Source organism: Benincasa hispida, chromosome 10 (assembly GCF_027475165.1).
Source record: "Benincasa hispida cultivar pf3 chromosome 10, pf3_genome.v1.1, whole genome shotgun sequence".
In the NCBI taxonomy this organism is placed as follows: Eukaryota; Viridiplantae; Streptophyta; class Magnoliopsida; order Cucurbitales; family Cucurbitaceae; genus Benincasa; species Benincasa hispida.
Genome location: NC_143487.1, coordinates 20,355,206 through 20,374,398, shown reverse-complemented (window position 1 = coordinate 20,374,398; position 19,193 = coordinate 20,355,206). Strand labels below are relative to the sequence as shown.

The 19,193-nt window shown below is 32.7% G+C and overlaps 2 protein-coding genes across 2 annotated transcripts; one reads left to right on the top strand and one right to left on the bottom strand.

The window, feature by feature from the left end:
• The first annotated feature begins 4,017 nt into the window (after nucleotides 1–4,017).
• On the top strand, nucleotides 4,018–8,210 carry LOC120088331 (zinc finger CCCH domain-containing protein 3-like). The gene is made up of 7 exons (XM_039045551.2): nucleotides 4,018–4,509; nucleotides 5,005–5,183; nucleotides 5,337–5,390; nucleotides 5,621–5,737; nucleotides 5,898–6,209; nucleotides 7,148–7,393; nucleotides 7,646–8,210. Exons 1-7 carry the CDS (start codon nucleotides 4,458–4,460, stop codon nucleotides 7,994–7,996), a joined length of 1,311 nt encoding a protein of 436 aa, XP_038901479.1. The 5' UTR covers nucleotides 4,018–4,457; the 3' UTR covers nucleotides 7,997–8,210.
• Nucleotides 8,211–14,177: 5,967 nt separating this feature from the next.
• On the bottom strand, nucleotides 14,178–18,522 carry LOC150033176 (uncharacterized). Its single transcript, XM_090306304.1, has 8 exons — nucleotides 18,343–18,522; nucleotides 16,070–16,186; nucleotides 15,868–15,986; nucleotides 15,682–15,765; nucleotides 15,395–15,452; nucleotides 15,213–15,272; nucleotides 14,523–14,937; nucleotides 14,178–14,287 (listed from the first exon to the last, which is right to left on the bottom strand). The coding sequence occupies exons 1-8, from the start codon at nucleotides 18,520–18,522 to the stop codon at nucleotides 14,178–14,180; spliced, it is 1,143 nt and encodes a 380-aa protein (XP_090162430.1).
• Nucleotides 18,523–19,193: the final 671 nt, after the last annotated feature.

The following is a 19,193-nucleotide window of genomic DNA, read 5'->3' as shown; positions in this document are numbered from 1 at the left end:
AGTAAAGTTCATGATTACTTTTTTGTAATTTTGCCAAAACTATTTTGTAATACAATAGGTAAGGGGATTCAAACAACTAACTGATTAGTCATCAACACATATGTTGAGATTGGTCCAGGCAAAGTCCAAAGTACATGGGCGGGGCCCAAGTTTAAGAGAAATTGGGAGACTTCATGAGGAAACGCACATTCCCAAAGGGAAAAGTCAAAGCCTCGAAATTTTGATTGACCAGCAAGTTGATGGATATAAACCAATCGAAAAATAATCGAGTCGCAGTTGGTTTGATGCTCTATAGCCTCAATTGCTTCAAACTATCTTCACATCACTAGAGTTACATGTAACCACGTTTGAATGTCAAAGGAATGATTACAAATAACCTCATTTGAAGACCCCAAAGGAATAGTTAACCATCTCAGGCTTAACCTTACTTTTATGTGCTTAGTTGAAGTTTCCACTTCCAACCTTACTTTTGTGCACTTAGTTGAAGTTTGCACTCTTTATATTAACTTAAACATTAGAATGTTGTAGACTCAACACCACACTAATGCAAGAAACTTTCGTACAAGTCAACTTAGAAAGTAAGATCAAATTAGAAGAAGCAGATTGACTGACAAAGTCCAACAGAAGTCCGTGACAATGACAAATGCGTGCGAGTTTTGAGTACCAACAACTTACTAGACAAAACTAAAATTGAGATTTCTTTCTTCTCAACTAAAAATTAAAATTGGAGGTGAAAAAAATACTATTATTTGTAAGAGAGAATAAAAAAATAATATATATATATATATATATATATTTTTTTTTTTTAAAAAAAAAGATATAATGATATAACCGCTTTGGGGCTCGAGAGACTCGTTTTTACTCATTGGTTATCCCTGAGGGCAAGCACGTGAGTTGGGTGCGCCTGTTCTCTGCCACAATCTAAAATTTCTCTGATGCCCCTCTGACGGCGACGATTTTTCACTTTTCTCCATAATTTTTTAAAACAATAGCAAAATGGCACATGGATTTGATAAAATTCCATTGACTATTTAAATGACTCTTCTACCCTTCGAATCTCTAAATAAAGTTCTTTTTCCCATTCCATTTCCGTCATTTCACTTCCAAATGGTTTTTCGGACAGTTTATGTGGGCCCACCCCCTTAAATTTTGGCCCACATTTCGCCACCGCCCCCTTCGCGCCCTTTCACGTCGACAATTTTTCGCCAACTTAAACGGCGAAAGAAAATAAATCCTCCAAAATTACTAAATTACCCCTTGCTCTCTTCACATTCTTTGTATTGCTTTGCCTAATTGCTAATTTACTACAGATGATGGTAACGCCCAACATAACTCTTTTAATTCGACAATAAAGTCTTTGGTTAGAAATTATTATTATTATTAATCACGATTATTTCTTTTTTATAATCTTTTTTCTTTTCTTACTCTTGTCAAAATACGTATATGCCCCTCCCCTTATTGCTCTTGTTTCTTTTTCTTTTTATTTTTCAAGTCAACTATGGTCTTCACTTGATGCCACTTTGTGGACGTATTATCAAGTGATGTAATATATTCGAACCCCTAAAAGGCTTAATATATTTTATCTTTTCTTTTCCTAGTAATCTTTTTATTAAATTACATGTTTGGCCTCTAAATATTTTTGTTTATCTAGTCTTCAAGTTTAAAGTATGTCTAATAAGCTTATAAGAGCTATTATGCATATGTCGTATTAAAAAAATATACGTATATTATGTGAGTGCCTCGATTTAGTATCTCAATTTTAAAATGTAGTCTTCTTTGCTAGTCATTTGATTTATAGTTTTGAAAATTAAGTTTATAAACATTCATTTTACCTGTAAATTTATTGATGCGTTATATATTTTCTACTAATATTTTGTTTTTTTTTTTAATTTTAGAATTTAGCCAAAAATTCAAGTTTTTAAACACATGTTTTTTTTTTTTAATTTTAGAATTTGACCAAGAATTCAACTATTTTAGACACAAATGGGTCAATAACTTTCAATTTTATATCCAACGAATCTTTCAAATTTCAATTACGTATCTAATAAGTCATTGACCTATTTGACATTTCTAAAATTTGGAAACCTACCAAGTACAGAGATAAAAGTTTAGGGTTCTATTACACATAAAATTCAATTTTATATCTAGTGAATTTGGTGGGTTTTTTTTGTTTAAATAAATATGACACAAATCTATATATAATATTGAATGTTTAGGGTTCTATTAAACACAAAGTTGAAAGTGCATACGTCAATTATAAATTTTTTTAATGTGGAAGAATTCAACGACGATCTATTCAATTATATGTAATGATTAATCCATAGCGTGTTACGATTTTAGTAAGCTATATTTAAGATTCTCTACATGCATAGGAATGTGAGATTATGTGGTTACTGGTATATTCGTATGTCAATTGAGGTATATTTACTTTTTGCTTTTTTATTTGTCGAGAATAGATATTAAGTTGTTTTTTTTAATGTACGACGTGTAACTTTTCTATTAAACATTAAATCAATCATTTTAGAAAATCACACGACAGAACTTAATGGCACAAGATTGGTGTACTAAATTTCTCAAATTCTAATGACTTATTTTTTTTCTTACAAACAAATAGCAAAGCAATTATTTTTATTTAAAGAAAAACAAATTAAAATAAATAAATAAAGGAAGGAAGAAGGCATCGTGGATTCTTCAGGCCCACTCTAATTCCAAAAAGTGAAAGGAGAAAAAAAAAAAAAGAGTAAAGACAATAAATAATAATTTCCTTGAATATAAAAAAAAGAGAGAAATACATTTTTTTCCAACTTTATTCCATGTGTGTAACTATTCTTATTTACTCTTTTAGATATATATATACACAGATATTTGTTTACCATCGGTCATAAACTTAATAAAGTATCAAAGTTTATAACATGAAGCATAAAAGGAAAATATTGGTTATTGTTAAAACTAAAATCAAGATATAAATTAATAAAATTAAATTACGTCATTACATCTAATGATATGAATTAATTCAATTAAGATTGTATTACTTCTAAAATTAGGTCAGACACACCTAATGCCTTAGAAGACTTCAGGAAAAAATAATGCTATTTGTAACTTGTTATTAATTTGATAAGATAAAAAAAAAAAAGGGAAAAAATCTTCACCATTCATAGCATTTCTTTCCCGGACAACATGTGCCATTGAAAATCGAACTTATGACCTCAAAATTGATATTGCAATCCCAATGTCAATTGAACATACTCATGTTCCCACCTATTTTAGTGATTGAATTTACTAAATGAAGTTATTTTTACAAACAACTAAATCTTGCAAAGTTTTATTCATGAACTAAACTTTACTCTTTATTGATTGATTTTCAATATTGAATTTTGGAAAAAAAAAATTACTCGTAAAATTAGAATTATTATTATCAAATTTCATCAAATTACACCTCAAATTTAGATGAGTAATGCGATATTGACTTTAAACTTGATATTATTATTATTATTTTGTAAATTCTATAACATCAACTAAACTGAACTTAATTTTATGCAAAAATTGATCTAATTGAAGTTATGTGAGTTTATGAAACTTTTAAATTTCTTTTTATTGAAATGAGCATGAGAATAAACAAAACAGCTAACGTTTATAGAATTATAACACATTATTTAAATTAAATTTGATAAAATTGAAAATTTCAGGTAAAAATTGGTAAAAACTTGGGTATTTTGTCCTAAATATTTGTTTTATATAATCAATATTACAATATAATTACCTGCAGAAATAATAATAATAATAGATTGAATAATTTCTTAAATGTTGACTTATTAAAAAATAGGTAATAATAATAACGATAATAATGGAAGCCAAACACGCCCATGTATTTATGAATGAATTAACGACGTAACTACCGCTTTATTACGCACCTCAGCAACGACAAACGGAAGGTATTTAACAGCGGCACGCCGGGGGCAAATTCGTCATTTCAATACACTTGCCGTATTTATTATTCGTACACGAGCGTGAAGAAACTTGTTTTATCGTTAATTGGGAAAAGAGAGGGGGAAAAAAAAAAGAAAAGAAAAGAAAAGAAAGTAAAAAAAAAAAAAAAAAGGAATTTATCGAATTGGAATAATAGTGGATTTCACATTGATTCTTCACAATCTATCCGCGATTCCCTTCTCGCCTTAGTTCCTTATAAAATTTCTAAATTGGTTTCTCTCATCAATTTCAGACTCAGATCATCTTTGTTATTCGCGGAAGATCATACCATTAATTAATTTTTTTTTTTTTTTGCTTTTTTAAAAGGAATTTTTGGGGGATTTGAGAGGGTTTCTTTTTTTGTTTTTTGTTTTGTTTTTAGTTTTATAATCTTTCTCTGAATTTTCCCGGGAGATTTGAGGAGGTTCTTCAGCTTGATTGGTTGGATTTGAAAAGCATTTGAAGGGTTTTTTTTTTAATATCTACTACCGATGCCAGATAATCTGCAAGTTCAGAGGAATGCTGGTCCTAACCAATCCCCTGGTAACACAGAAGCTTCAACGATTTCTTTCTTTTCAATGCACTTTTATGGGATTATGAGGATCTGATCCTCGTTTCTTTGTGATAACCATCTAATCACTCGGGATTTTTCATGATCGGGGTTTTTATTTCTAGTTCCAACTGTTTTGCTAGTGTTGAAGTGTGTTAAAAATTTGATGAAATTACTGATTTTATTGTTCTTTTATGTCTGTCTTTATTGAAAGATGATTCTGGGTTAATGTATTCGAGTAATTACTGTTATATGGTTTTGAAGAACTTCAATCATGTTTCGATGCATATGAGGCATTGAGGGATTTAATTTCATTCTTATTTGGCGATATTGATTTTGTTCCTTGTAGTTATTTAGTGTTTGAAGCATCTTTTGACGGTTTAGGGGAAAAAACTGAAGGAAGTTAGTTCCTTGTGAAGTGTAGATCATTTTGTTGTTCCATCACATTTTGATCTATTGATTTTTTATTTCCCCCTTTTTGGAATCAGATATCTCAGAGGCGCTATGGCGGTTAGAAATCAGTGATAATCAAGATGGAGGCGATGCGGCTGAATCAAGCCCTTACCCCGATCGACCTGGGGAACCTGATTGCTTATATTATATGAGAACTGGGTCTTGTAGCTATGGAAGTAATTGTCGTTTTAATCATCCTGTTTACGTTGCTCAGGTATAAGTTCTTTTTTTTTTTTTTTTTTTAATTATGGAAGAAAACTGGAATCTCTTGATTGAAGCTGATTCTCATTATCATCTATGCTTTACTTGGTTCTGATGATCTTCTATCTACTGAAAATTGATTTAAACTATTTCTTAAATCATACAGGGTGCTCTGTATAATGGGGAACTTCCAGAAAGAATTGGGCAGCCCGACTGTGAGGTATTATTGTCGAGATTGAGTTTCTTAGATGTTGACAGAGTCCTGTCGTAATTCCACCTACATGATAATTTTTCGAAACTTTTTGGACAATCTGAATGAAGACTATAGCCTAGATTTGAAAACTGTCTTGAGCAGTGAAATGAGATAACCCCTCTATGGGAGACTCATCTCAGGGCTATTTGGTGACATTTTTGATGTATTGAATTAATAGTTTTCAAACACATTTGCAGTATTTTCTGAAGACAGGGACCTGTAAATATGGAGGATCATGTAAGTATCATCATCCAAGAGATAGGCGTGGAGCTGGGCCTGTTACATTTAATATTTTAGGCCTTCCAATGAGACAGGTGTGAAGTCTTGGTTTATCAATGTTGTGCTATGCTATTGGTTTATCAATTTTGTGCTATGCTATCTGCTTATTTGCATCTTAGCTAATTGGTTACACATGAGAGAATGCAGGCATTTGCAATTTTCATAATGATTTCGATTTACCTAATGTTTTTGTAGGAAGAAAAATCGTGCCCTTATTATTTGCGCACTGGATCATGTAAATTTGGAGTTTCGTGCAAGTTCAATCATCCCCAGCCATCACCAGTTGGAACTATGTTACCTCAAGCTAGACCTGGTGCTTTGGGTTCTGCAGGCACTCCATTCATGCCTTCATCTGGTGTGCCATATACTGGTGGAATTCCTGCTTGGTCATTACCTAGAGTACAATATATGCCCGGTCCATGTGTACAAGGCCAACAATCTTATGTGCCTGTCTTGGTTTCTCCTTCACAGGGTGCCATAGCTGCTCAAGACTGGAATACTTACGTGGTTCGTATCTGTCTGAATGAACAACGGTTCTACTGATTTTCTTAATGCGATGATTTCTGATGAAAGATGCTATTATATCCATCATGTTCTTTTTTTTTTTTCTCTTTTTATTTATTTTTTATTTCTCTTGTGAAATATATAAAACCTTGGGATTCTGCCTTGTCCTGAAGCCTCATTGAGGATGGCTGCTTAGGGATTATGAAGCACGTTAGTGATAGATAGAAATTGGGATGTTCCAAATATTCCAGTTCTTGAGAGTTTATGTGTTGGTTGTTTCAATTTAGTTGGCACAACTTCTTGCATGTTTGTTCATTGGCATGCTTTCGTCTTGCTTGATAGCAGATATTTGTCTTCCTATTGTTTCAATTTAGATGTGCCTGTCAAGATGGGTGGGTTAGATGCTTTGATAGTGTTGTCGGTTCGACATTTTTCTGTTGGACATGAATATCTAAGAGTAATGCTATTAGGGCATTCTTAAGGTTATTAGAGGGGTATGTGAATAATTAAATAGAGAATTTGTTATGGAATTGAGTTATAAATAGAGGGATAGGGAATGAGGAAGATAGGCAATATTTTGGTGAGTGATTTAGGGCCTTCTTTAAGATCTCAAGAGAGAGGGTCCAAGTTCCTCCAACACTTGGTTTATCTTGTAATTTCCGTTATCTTTTATCAATATATATATAACTTTTGAGGAATAAAGGATAAGTGATATAATCTGTAATTTATTTTTGTTTCTTTCTACTTTTTGGAAATTTATGAACTATGTAAAACGCATGGTAAATTTTACTTGCGCATAGAATGCTTGAGAGGAGGTTTCAACTCTTCTGGTTTCCTTTGGGTGGTTTTAGATGAAGTTGCCTTGTATTCAATTGAACTGAAGCTTTTGGTTCAGTGATGTTGCCTCTGTATTATTTGTGACCATTGTCATGTTCTATCAGGGCAATGTCAGTCCTATTCTTCCCAATCTTGGTTACAATTCTGTCAATTTGGAAGAGTCATATTCTAATGGGCAGTTGGCCTTATCAACATCTACTCCAACACTACCTGATCGACCTGATCAACCAGAATGCCGTTATTTTATGAACAATGGCACCTGCAAGTATGGATCTGATTGCAAATTCCATCATCCAAAACAAAGAATTGCACAATCAGCGACAAATGCACTCGGACTTCCTTCAAGACCCGTAAGTTCTTGTTCTTAACAATGCAAAAGGCTTACAAATACATATTTTCATCTTTTCCCTTTACAGTAGAAATGGAATCATGAACTATTTCAATGACAATGATTTGTGAAAAGACAGATAGACTACAAGCTCTAAATCTCTGCTGCTTAATGAGTTGCTTTTTCTGAAATCAATTTAGCTGGTAATCAGTTAAATCTTTATTCCTCATTCTCCCACAATGTGGTTTATTTCTTGCTTGGCTGCTTCGTACAGGGACAAGCTATATGTTCATACTACAATATGTATGGGCTCTGCAAGTATGGCCCAAGTTGTAAATTTGATCACCCATCTGCAACATATCCTTATAATTATGGCTTCACTCTGCCTGTGCTTGATTCATCTTTTATGAAGTATCCCAGCAACAACTTCACAATGTCTTCACACGAGACCTTGCCCCAGACGTTATCTAAATCTTCTGAATGGGTTCAGAAAGCCGATCCATCAAACAACAAACGCCGAACTACCGATTCAAAAATCGTAGCAGATGGCACAGCTGAAGAGGTGACCTCTGTTTCATGCTCATTACCAGGTGGTTCAGAGACTTTACAAGATCAATCTGGTTGAAACTTTTGCTTATTTTGTTCATTTTGACTCTGTTGTTTAGTATGTTGTCAAGGAATTACAAATTTTCTTACTTTATACCTCCTATGCCCCAATTTCACCTGTCATAAATGTGGAGTGGAAACAAGTTGCTTGGAGATTTATTTACATGAGTAAGCTGTGGGGCAAGGGAAGGCATTTTTTGTGTTGAATAAAGTGCAGGTGAAATTAAAAACAATCCCTCCCTTTTTTTTCTTTCTTTTTTGCCGTTTACCCTTTCTCATTTATGAGATGGGACTTGAATTTAAGTTTGCAATCGGATGAGATTTTGTTGCTTGAAATTTCTTGACATACAGTTTCAGTAGTACTACTTTAATAACATTTCATTTAGTTTATGATGAACTTTTATGTCTATCTCTAAAACCCGAACATAGTTCAATGATAATAGTATTTTTCATATGGTTATTTCTTTGAATTTGATGGTTCAAGTCTTCATACTTGCTTAAAACATTTTTAAAAACATTTTAGAGATAAGGGAAGTGATTGCCACGTATGATCATTGGCATTGGCAAGCGACACTAGGTTTTTGACTTAAAATGGAGATGAGTTTAGCTGCCAAGTCTCGAGAATCATATTGTGCTAAAATGTAAATAAAAAACTTCTCTTGTTCAACACTATGCAATGTGTAGAATTTGAACCTTTAATTTCTTGGTTGAGAGTTCATGTTTGTACAACAATTGAACTATATTAATGTATGCAAATTTCTTTCTTTTAAAGATGAATAAAAATGACTTCAATCTTTTAATTGTTTCACATAATCAGTAAGCATAATATTTTTATTAGATTTAGCCTCTTTTTTTGGGATTAGGTCAAGTTTGGATTGTGAATTTTTAAGCTTTTAGGGTTCTATCTTATTTAATCCTAATATGCTTCTTGTTTGAATATTTAATTTTGTGCTCTAATAGGTACTTACCATTAACTCAATCAGTTTAATATTTATGCCACCAAAAACTTGAAACTAGTTTGTCACTTAATCCTCAAATAAATTTTAATTAACATTAATTTTATCTTTAAAATAAATGATTATTTTTTAGTTTATATTAGTCTTTTTTCTCTCTAATTGAATAACTCAAACATCATTCATAGAACATGTTAGAACATTATTGATATTTTTTCAACTTTAAGGATCAAATATCAGTTCTATAACCCAAGAAGAAATTAAGTGGAAAGAAGGGAGAAAAAAAAAAGTGAAGACAGTTTAATATGAAGAAAAGATATTTGAAAATTATGTTCAAAGAAGGTTCTTTGAATGTAGAAAATATAGAAATAAGTGGAGGGTTTGGTTTGTCAACAAAGACATGAAAAACCTACATGTTTGTTGTTAAGACAGCATAAGATATATTTTGAACTTCTCCTATTTTCCCAAAATTATTGAATCTCAATTTAACCATTTCAATCCAATAATACACTTCCTCACTAAATAAAAATTATTATTATTATTATTTTGAATCAACAATATTTTCTTTTCTATGTATCATTTTCAATATGTGTGTGTGGAAATGGTGGTGGTTGTTGCTAAATATCTACATCATACCCTTTTATTAAACATAATAACTATAATAATAATAATATTAAATTACAAGTTTACTGGATTCAAACTTTCAAGATTATCACTAAAATGTCTCTCGATAAAAAAATAAAACTATATGTCCTTAAACTTGTAATTTTATTTAATAGATCTCTAATATATTAACAAAATTTCAAAATTAATTGATATATTATACATAAGTTTGAAATTTATGTCGAAAAAGATTTTGAGTTATCAATTTTGTTTCGTGTAGATTTGTTAATTATAATTAAAAAAAAAAAGTAAAAATATCAATAAACTATTAGACACAAAATTGAAACTTTAAGAACTTTTTAAACTTTCGAGATCAAATGGACATAAATTTTTAGAAGTCTATTCGATACTTTTAAAATCTAAAAATAAAAATTTTGACATGATAATAATAAATTTTTTTTCCACTTTGAAAAAAAGTCCTACAGTAATAATAATCACAATAATAATATAATAATAATAAATTATAATTTTTCTGTTTGAGAAAGAATAATAATAAATTATAATAAAGTTTAACGACGTTACAGCATACCATTATTTCCGACTTTCACGCTGCGAACTTCTATCTGTAATTCGGTATATTTATATATATTATACTGATCAATATTCGAATTTTTATTAATATCTTGTGGTCCAAAAATAATAGGTTAACTTATGAATTTAGAGAAAATTAGGTTTTAATCCATATAATTTAAAAAATTAGAATCTAGTCCTTATGGTTTGATAAGATCTCATAAATAATTCCTATAGTTTGATAAAAAAATTTATTGTATAAATTATTTATGAAAATTTTAGAAAACTATGGAGACTAAATTCTAATTATAAATTTAAGAACTAAATTCTAACTATTTACAAATTATAGGAAATAAATTTACCATATTAAGGGATTCCCGCTTATCCATCGGGTGCAGCCTAAAAAATTAATTTCAAGAATAATTCTCATTTATACATTGGTGTGCAGGATTTAATTAATTAAATAATTTTTAGTTCTAAAAAGTATAGTTATCTAGTAATAAACAAATATTGAGCATGTCTACTTTTTTTAATATCACAGTGAAGCAGAAAGTTTTTGAAAAACAAAATCAATTTTACTCTTTTTGGTAAAAGTGTACAAATATTTATTCTAAAAATTTTATTTCATCCAATCACAGTTTAAATCTAAGATAAATATGGCTATTTTTATAAGGTATATATATATATGTGTGTGTTTGTTTGGAGAGAGAGAGTTGTCCGACAAGGGAAGAGGCAGGAGGCAGAGATTTACGTACAAAATTGATGTAGGGTACCCTTCACCAATATCTTATATCTCTGCCCTTTTGATTACAAGGCCCCCACTTTAACCTCTTTTCCCTATTCTCTATCTATTCCCATGTCCCCACTTCTTTCACCTTTCTACCTATCATACTCCTCCACGTGGCATCTCACCGCCTTACAATTATACGACGCTTGTAATCTTCCCATACAAACTTAAAAGTTTAATATGAGCCTAACTCAACTGACATAAAATTTGTAGTATTGACTTTCAAAATTAGAACTTCTATTCCTTCATCTCACATATTGTCAAAATAATTAAAAAAACATGCGCATACCGAATATTGACCTATGGATAGACTAAAAGCAAAGACATGAGAGTTTATGTACAAAATTGATAATATCATACCGTTGTGGAGGGTCGTGGTCCATAACAAATGATTTCAGAGCTTTAGGTTCATAGTTTCTTGAATTTTTTAGTATGTTTTATGGTGGCATCATTGCTTGAACTTCCACATCAAAAAAGAATTATTGAAAAGTGCTATAATATTGTGAATAGTGTGGAGTGTTTAGTATTTTTTTTTAATTTGCTAAGAGCGAAGCAGATGTGTCAAACACTATGAGTCTAGTAAAGTTTGATGTTGATAAATTTAATGGATGGATCAGTTTCGTTTTGTGAAAGGTGCAAGTCAAGCATGTATTAATACAATGTGGATTACACAAGTGCAAGTCAAGTGGATGGTAGACCAGTAGAGTCTAACAACAGTTTTAACAAAGATTTTTAGAAGATGATAGGTCGTTGAAAATGCAAATAGGTAAATGAAAAAGGGTTGTCCTAATAGAGCAAGTTCATCAAAAAAAGCTCTAGATCAGATGCTTACATTGTCTCTTTCGTTAGAGGAGATGAAATTTTCTCTAAAGAAAAACGGAATTTGTCCACATGGACATTGACTTGCAATTATGCAATGTGTGTGGTGGAAGTTATATGTATATGATAGAAGAACTTTTCAATAGAGTTCATCAACATGTGAGCAAAAGAAAAATTTAAGCGATCTTTATAGATCTAGTCATTAGTGATATTCAAAAGACAAATTGTTTTCTAATCGTCTCCCCTAATAGATAAAAAGGTACTGTATATATATATTGTGCATCATGTAACTCGGTTGTAGAATGTGGCCCTTTCATAAACTATTACATACTTTTGTGTCAACGATGTAATATGGCCATTGATAGGGTCATTATCATATGGTTACATTTTGAGGATATTTCACATACTATATAAATTCAAAATTGTTTTGTTTAAAGGAATCTAAATAATTTTGTCAAACTTAACTACAAACGTCAAGTGTACAAATTTGTAAAATGATTGCTTATATTAAAATTTTGAAATAAATTATCCAAAATTAAACCATAGACGTATTTTCCAATACATGTGTATTTAAAAATAAAAATACAATTTATATTTTATTCTAAAAAAGGTTGGTGGAATTTTTTAAATAAAAAAGTTTACAAACAAAAATAATCCTTATAATTGCATATTATTCTGGTCTGAACAAATTGCACCAGATACCTCTAACCTATGGACTCAACTCAACATCCCAAACACATACTTATTAACTCAGACAAATTAACAACTCTACTCTCCAAACACAGACATATGAATTTTAAAAATATCTGAACTCCTTAGACATATGAACTTGACCCAATGCCCCAAACAACCTCAAAGCTTTAAGATATAGATTGAAATTTTGTCCATCTCCGCCCCATTTCACATCTATTTTCTACTTCCTCTCTTTTCTATATTTCAATTTATAACTTAACACACAAAAAATTATTATAACTCAACTGACATATTGTTTGTATTATCAACCTCAACTTTAAAGTTAGATGTTCGGTTCCTCCATCTCACATATTGTAAAAAAAAAAAAGAAATATATATATATATATATATATATATATATATATATATATATATATATATATATATATATATATATATATATATAAAATTCAACACTTTCTCTAACCTATTTTCGTTCACTTTCTTACACCGAGATGCATTTTTCTTGAATAAAAGAGTTAAATTTTAAAAAAAAAAAATTCTAAAAAGTATTTTTTTAATTTTTAAAATTGCGTAACTAGATATGTAAAAAATTTAGTAAAGTAGAGAATGAGAAAGTTGGGAGCAAATTGATTTCTCAATTAATGTGTGTTTCAAGAGTTTTACATAACCCATGCATATTTATATATTGTTAAAAATAAATAAATTATTATTATTATTTTTTTAAAAAAGGCAACAAGCCTAAAAAATTAAAATTAGATGAAGTTGGAGAATCTTATACCATTTTCTATGGGAACGAGAGTCCGAGAAAGGTATATTGAATATCTGTTTAATTTACAGTCAGGATAAATTTCAAAGCAATTATATAAAAAGAAAATTTACAAATGGTTTCTTAATAAGTTTAAAATAACACCACATCTATTTTATTTTCTTTTGTTTTATTGTTTTAAGTTTTTAAAAAACAGCAGTTAACTTTTTAAATAAAACCACGATTAGATTTTATTCGATATTGTAAATATTAATTTAACATTAATCAAGAAAAACCTTATATCATTATCAGATGCAAGTTTAAGGTTTTTTTTTAATCATGTAAAGCTATCTCACTTTTTTCTATTAAAGATAAAATAAATGTAGAAAAAAAACTCATAATAATGTCATAATAATTATTCTTTATTTTACAATAAGTTAAAATACAAATGCATGAAACTATATATAAACATAATACATTAAGATTCACATAGGCTTTCAGTTTTCTAAAGAATATAATCATGTTTTGTTAATTACATGACTTAACAAATGCAATGATATGCAACATTTGCAAAATTAAAATAAATAAATGTGAACAATTTTGAGATATACCATGAATGATTAATTTTCCACCAAGGAAAAATAATTATTTTTTACATTCCAACAAGTCAAAAAAACAAATGCATGAGACTATGAATAGAGAGAAGGCAAGATATCTTCTATTCTAATAGATAATTATTTATTTATTATTTTATATTTATTACATCAATTCATTTTTCACGCATTTAATAATAAAAAAGAAGATTAATGGCATAAGTTTTTTACAAATAAATTTAATTTGTAAAAAAAAAAGTCATAAGATGAAGAAACCTTTAGTCAAATAAAAAACAATAATTGCAAAAAAAATGTAAAAACTATTATGTAGAGTTTTTATTTTTTTTATTTTTTTTTTATAGGTAATATTATTATACAACAACTAGAGGGATCTCACAGCCCAGGATCAAGGCACCAAAGTAAAAAAAAAGCACCTACAAAGACGTCAACTGGCGAAAGCCAGAACCAACAAAGAGGAAAAAACAAGCATAAAACAAAACAACCAGAAGAACAAAAACACCCCACAATCCGGGAATTGCAGAAACTGGACATACAGAGAAAAAGTATCCAAACAAAGAACGAAGAAAACAAAGTAGATAAATCTATGAAGATCAATCCGCCACGAAGTAGCACACACACGAACCATGAGACAATTAGCTGAAACACAGTAGACACCAATCTCGGCTGACCGCCATGTAACCGACGATTCCTCTCTTGCCAAACAAAGTAAATTGACACACACCAGAAAACTCTAAATAACTTACTCCTCACACCCTTACCAGACCCCATCCAACACACCCAACTCAATTCCGCATCCCACCCAGCAACACGATGAGACGAACCCAACAAGCGCACCAAACCCTCCCAAATCTCACGCCCAAACACACAGTCAAAGAACAGATGATTCCTGGACTCTACCTCACCCAAACAGAACAGACAAGCACTGTCCACCGACTGATCCCATCTCTTCAACCAATCTCGAGTACCCAACCTATCCTTCACCGCCATCCAAGTACAAAATGAATGCCTTGGAATATTGGCCCTAGACCAAACCAGAAAAGCCCAAGATACCCTAGAATGCATAGGACGCAAACTCTCCCACACACTGGTAACAATGAAACGACCATTAACACTCGGAATCCAAACCCAACTATCCTTCTCACTCACCCTTGGAACCACATCCTGAACCAAACCCTACAGATCATGCAATTCCCAATATATCATAGACCAACGCCAACAACCATTATCAGATAAGAAATATGAGAGTCTAGCCTCACAACGGCTAGCAGCATCATAGATCATCATCTCCCCATAATTCTCCAAGATAGACCCCATAGGCAACTACGGATCCTACCAAGCAAAACATCTCCTTCCGTTACCAACTTGCATCCTGACCAACGACTTAAGCCTATCCCGACAAAGCAAGATCGTCCTCAGACACCACGCGGCCTCAACTCCAAGCAAATTACCCATAAAGATCGCCCCCTAAGTACATACGCCTCTATCCAAGCAACCCACAACGATCCAAACTGCACCAACAATAACCATAACAATTTCAAGTTAACTTCCACATTCCAGAAGGATGTATGGTGTATACATAAACCCCCTTTAGATTTCGGTAAACAAACCTCATCCCAAGCAACACACACACCTCTTCTACCACCGGCCCGCCCACACCACAAGTATGCCCGTAATATACAATCCACCTCCTGGCCAGCAAAAACAAGCAACACAAATACGCTAGACCAGTAAAACTGGAAACTCTACAACACCGATCAAATTAACTGCATGCGCCCCGCAAAAGAGAGAGATCCCGCAGCCCAACTTCTAATCCTCGCAGTAATCTTCTGAATCAGCGGGGCACAGTCCCCAACCTTTGACCTACCCAACAGCAAAGGCAACCCAAGACAACGCACATGTTAAAACCCTAGGGCAAACCCCATACTCCTAGCTAGGTCCATCACAACATCACTAGAAGCACCGGCCACAAACATAGAGCTCTTCCCAACATTAGCCACCAACCTAGACAACCCCGCAAATTGATTTAACAAGGCTCAACGAGGCATAATCAGCCGCACAAAAAATCATGAGGTCATCCGTAAACGACAAGTGAGTCAACCTCACCTTCTCACACCTGATGAAACACAAAAGAGGAAGAATGATTGTTCAACATATGGGATAAGACCTCCATAACCACCACAAACAAAAACGAAGATAGAGGATCTCCCTACCACAACCCTTTCCTACCAGAAAAGTATCGATCAAGAGTTCCATTAATCATCGCAGAGAAAAATGAGGAGGTAACAAAAGCACGAGTCTAGCTCACAAACTTTAAAGGTGTTCCAATAGCCAGAAGAACACCAAACAAAAAGTCCCAATTAACAGAGTCATAAGCTTTCTGAAGATCCACCTTCATCACACAACGCGGTTTTCCCCTGTTAAGCTGATAACCCCCAACAAGCTCTTAGCACAAAAGAATGTTATCAGTAATACTTCGCCCTTGTACAAATGGTGATTGGTTCCCACTAATAAACTAAGGCAAACACACACGAAGTCTATCAACAATCATCTTAGAGATGCACTTATATATCACATTACAATAAGCAATAGGGCGAAAATCCTCTATACGATCAACCCCAAGTCTCTTATGGGTAAGGGTAAGAGTCGTGACATTCACCCTGTTGGGGTTGATGCCCTAAATCTTGTAGGATCCTGTAGTTTGTAAACACATGTATGAACAAACATTTTGTGATGTAATCTTATGAGATATTTTATTCACTACTGTCTATGAAATATGAGATATTTTAGTTGCATTAACCACAGACCAATAAACTAAAATTCCTGGTTATCGTTGTAAGTTAAACATGTATGTGATGACATATAAGTGGATCGTGCTTTAAGTGATAACCTAAATGGTCTGTAATATATAGATATAGGATGGAAACCTTATCCTGATGACGTTACGAGTGTGGTCTATACTATTAATGTTACAAGTATTGTAAAGTGCTACAAATAGTTTGATCCTAACCATTCGTGTTTTAGATATGCGAGCAGGGATACTCTATACAAAAGAGTTTGTATAAGACCGGACCACGAAATGTTTAGTCTCGTTATATAATGTCGTTCATGACAGAGACTTTCATTTCACTAGGATGACCATAGGTAACATGACCTTAATCCTGAGTGAATTATGAACATTTGCCTATGAGGGCGGTCCTTTGATCTGTATGGGTGTGAGTGGCCAGATTGCCGACTCAAACCTACCACTTTAGGGATTCTTCTGATTGGGGAGCTGAGAACTCAGCTACACAAGACGGAATCCATTCATTCCCCGATTCAGGGATAAGTAGATAAATTGCTCCCTTAAGGATATTTTGATTGCGCAGGTTGCCATGACAATTGATGTATTGTTCATTAAAGGAATAATGGTACTTAAGACGTTAGATGTAATTACAGGGGTAAAACGGTAAATTGGCTCAGCTGTACTTACGAGCGATTTGTGAAGGGTCAGCGTACTGTTGATTGGTTATATCCAATGGACATAATAGTGCGAAGAGTGCAGTTATTGGTCTTTAGTGGAATGCTCGATAGTTAACGAATGGTGAATATCGTGATTAAAGAGTTTAGTCAGTTATTCGCGTACCGTTGGAGCTTCAAGCTATAGGTTCATAAGGTTCTCTTGATAGCTCAATGGATTCATGTTGAGAATCGGTTTTTGGGTTAGTTTGAAGTGTTTAAATTAACAAGAGGAAATTTGATTATATATGATATAATTAAAACTAATTATATGTGATATAATTGATTTGATGTATTAGATACATTAATTTGAGGAATTATTATTAAATGTCATAAAGGAGAAAAAGAACTATTGTTTATATATTGCATGAGATGTGATATTAAAATTATAGGTTATGAATATATTATTTATTTGTAATTAAATCAATTATGGGATAATTGGTTTCGATTTTTTTTTCTAATAACCAACATAGTGGGAAGTTGTGATAAGTTGTGGTAACTGGTAGATAAAATGAAAATCATTTTCATTTTTTGAAAAAACGATCAATATGCGATTGAAAATCGAATGCACAAAAGAATATAGCTATACGATAGTTTGAGAGCATAAACGATCGTGCATCGAGTTTGTTATACGATAGACACTCGTTCGATCAAGTACTCAGTCTATACAATAAACTCCGGATTTCTCCCACTTACTCGATCGTCTATACGACCATTCAATTCCTCCTTCCCTCTACCAAATCCATACAGAGCCCACAACTCTTGGATTCTCACATCGAGAATACCAAGGTAGCCTAGTGGTGGTGTCTGCTTGCTATTCGAGGGTCGAGTGTTATTTGTTCCTGTTCAAGGAGATTGCTGAGGCGTGACATTCGTGCTGTTAGATCGAGGGGAACGAGAAGAAAAGTTCTTCAAGGGTAAGTTCACGTGATCCTTAGTGTTATTTTTATGAAGTATGCTGTAATTTAGAGATTATGCATAACTGATGTTGTTTGACTGTAAATGTGTATGTTCTGTCACAATGGGGTTTGGAATGATCTCGCTTTCACTCACTAATTTTCTTTGTATAGAGTTCCTTCACACCCCATTGGGAAGATAACACGTATCAACGAAGTGGCAAACAACTGAACAAAAATCATCCTCCACCACACTCCATGCAGATTTATAAAACTCCACAGGAAAACCATCCGGACCAGGAGCTTTCCCCAACTTCATTAAGAATAAGACCTTATGCACTTCCTCCCTAGTAACTGGTCTGCACATCTCCCGTATTCAATCACCAGGCCACTGAAACTATACAATAGCATCAATCTGGGACGTAAGATCTCTATAACCCATCCCCTGTGACCCCAAACTTCTACTAAAATATTCAACAAGCACATCTGCCACCCTACTATAAGAAGACTGGCAAATCCCATCAAAATCAAACACCGAAAGTAAACCATTCCTTACCAAACATGTTGGAACAACCGATCAAAAAATGACGCATTCTGGTCCCCCAACTCCAACCACCAAACATGAGACTTCTCACGAAGTGAAGCCTCCTCCAATCTCGCTAGTCTTCAGAACTCCTCAATCGCCATGGCAGCTTCCCCAATCAAAATATCAGAAGATGGGTTAGACTCCACAGTAGCCTGAATAACCTCCATCCTATCTCTGGCCTCTTGAGTCAAGCCACTCAAACCCTCTATCTTCCTCCCAAACATTGTACGCAGGACTGGTTTTAAGGCTTTCAAGTTCCTCATCAAACTAACCAAAGCGGACACTCCAGGATGTAATTTCCAAATAGAATCCACAACAGTAAAAAAATCAGCCGAATCAGCCTAATGATTAAAGTAACAGAACGTGGGAACTGAACAAGTGACACAAACATCAATGGTGACCAGAATAAGACTATGATCAGAAATTTCTCACAGCCACACCCTAACCCAAGT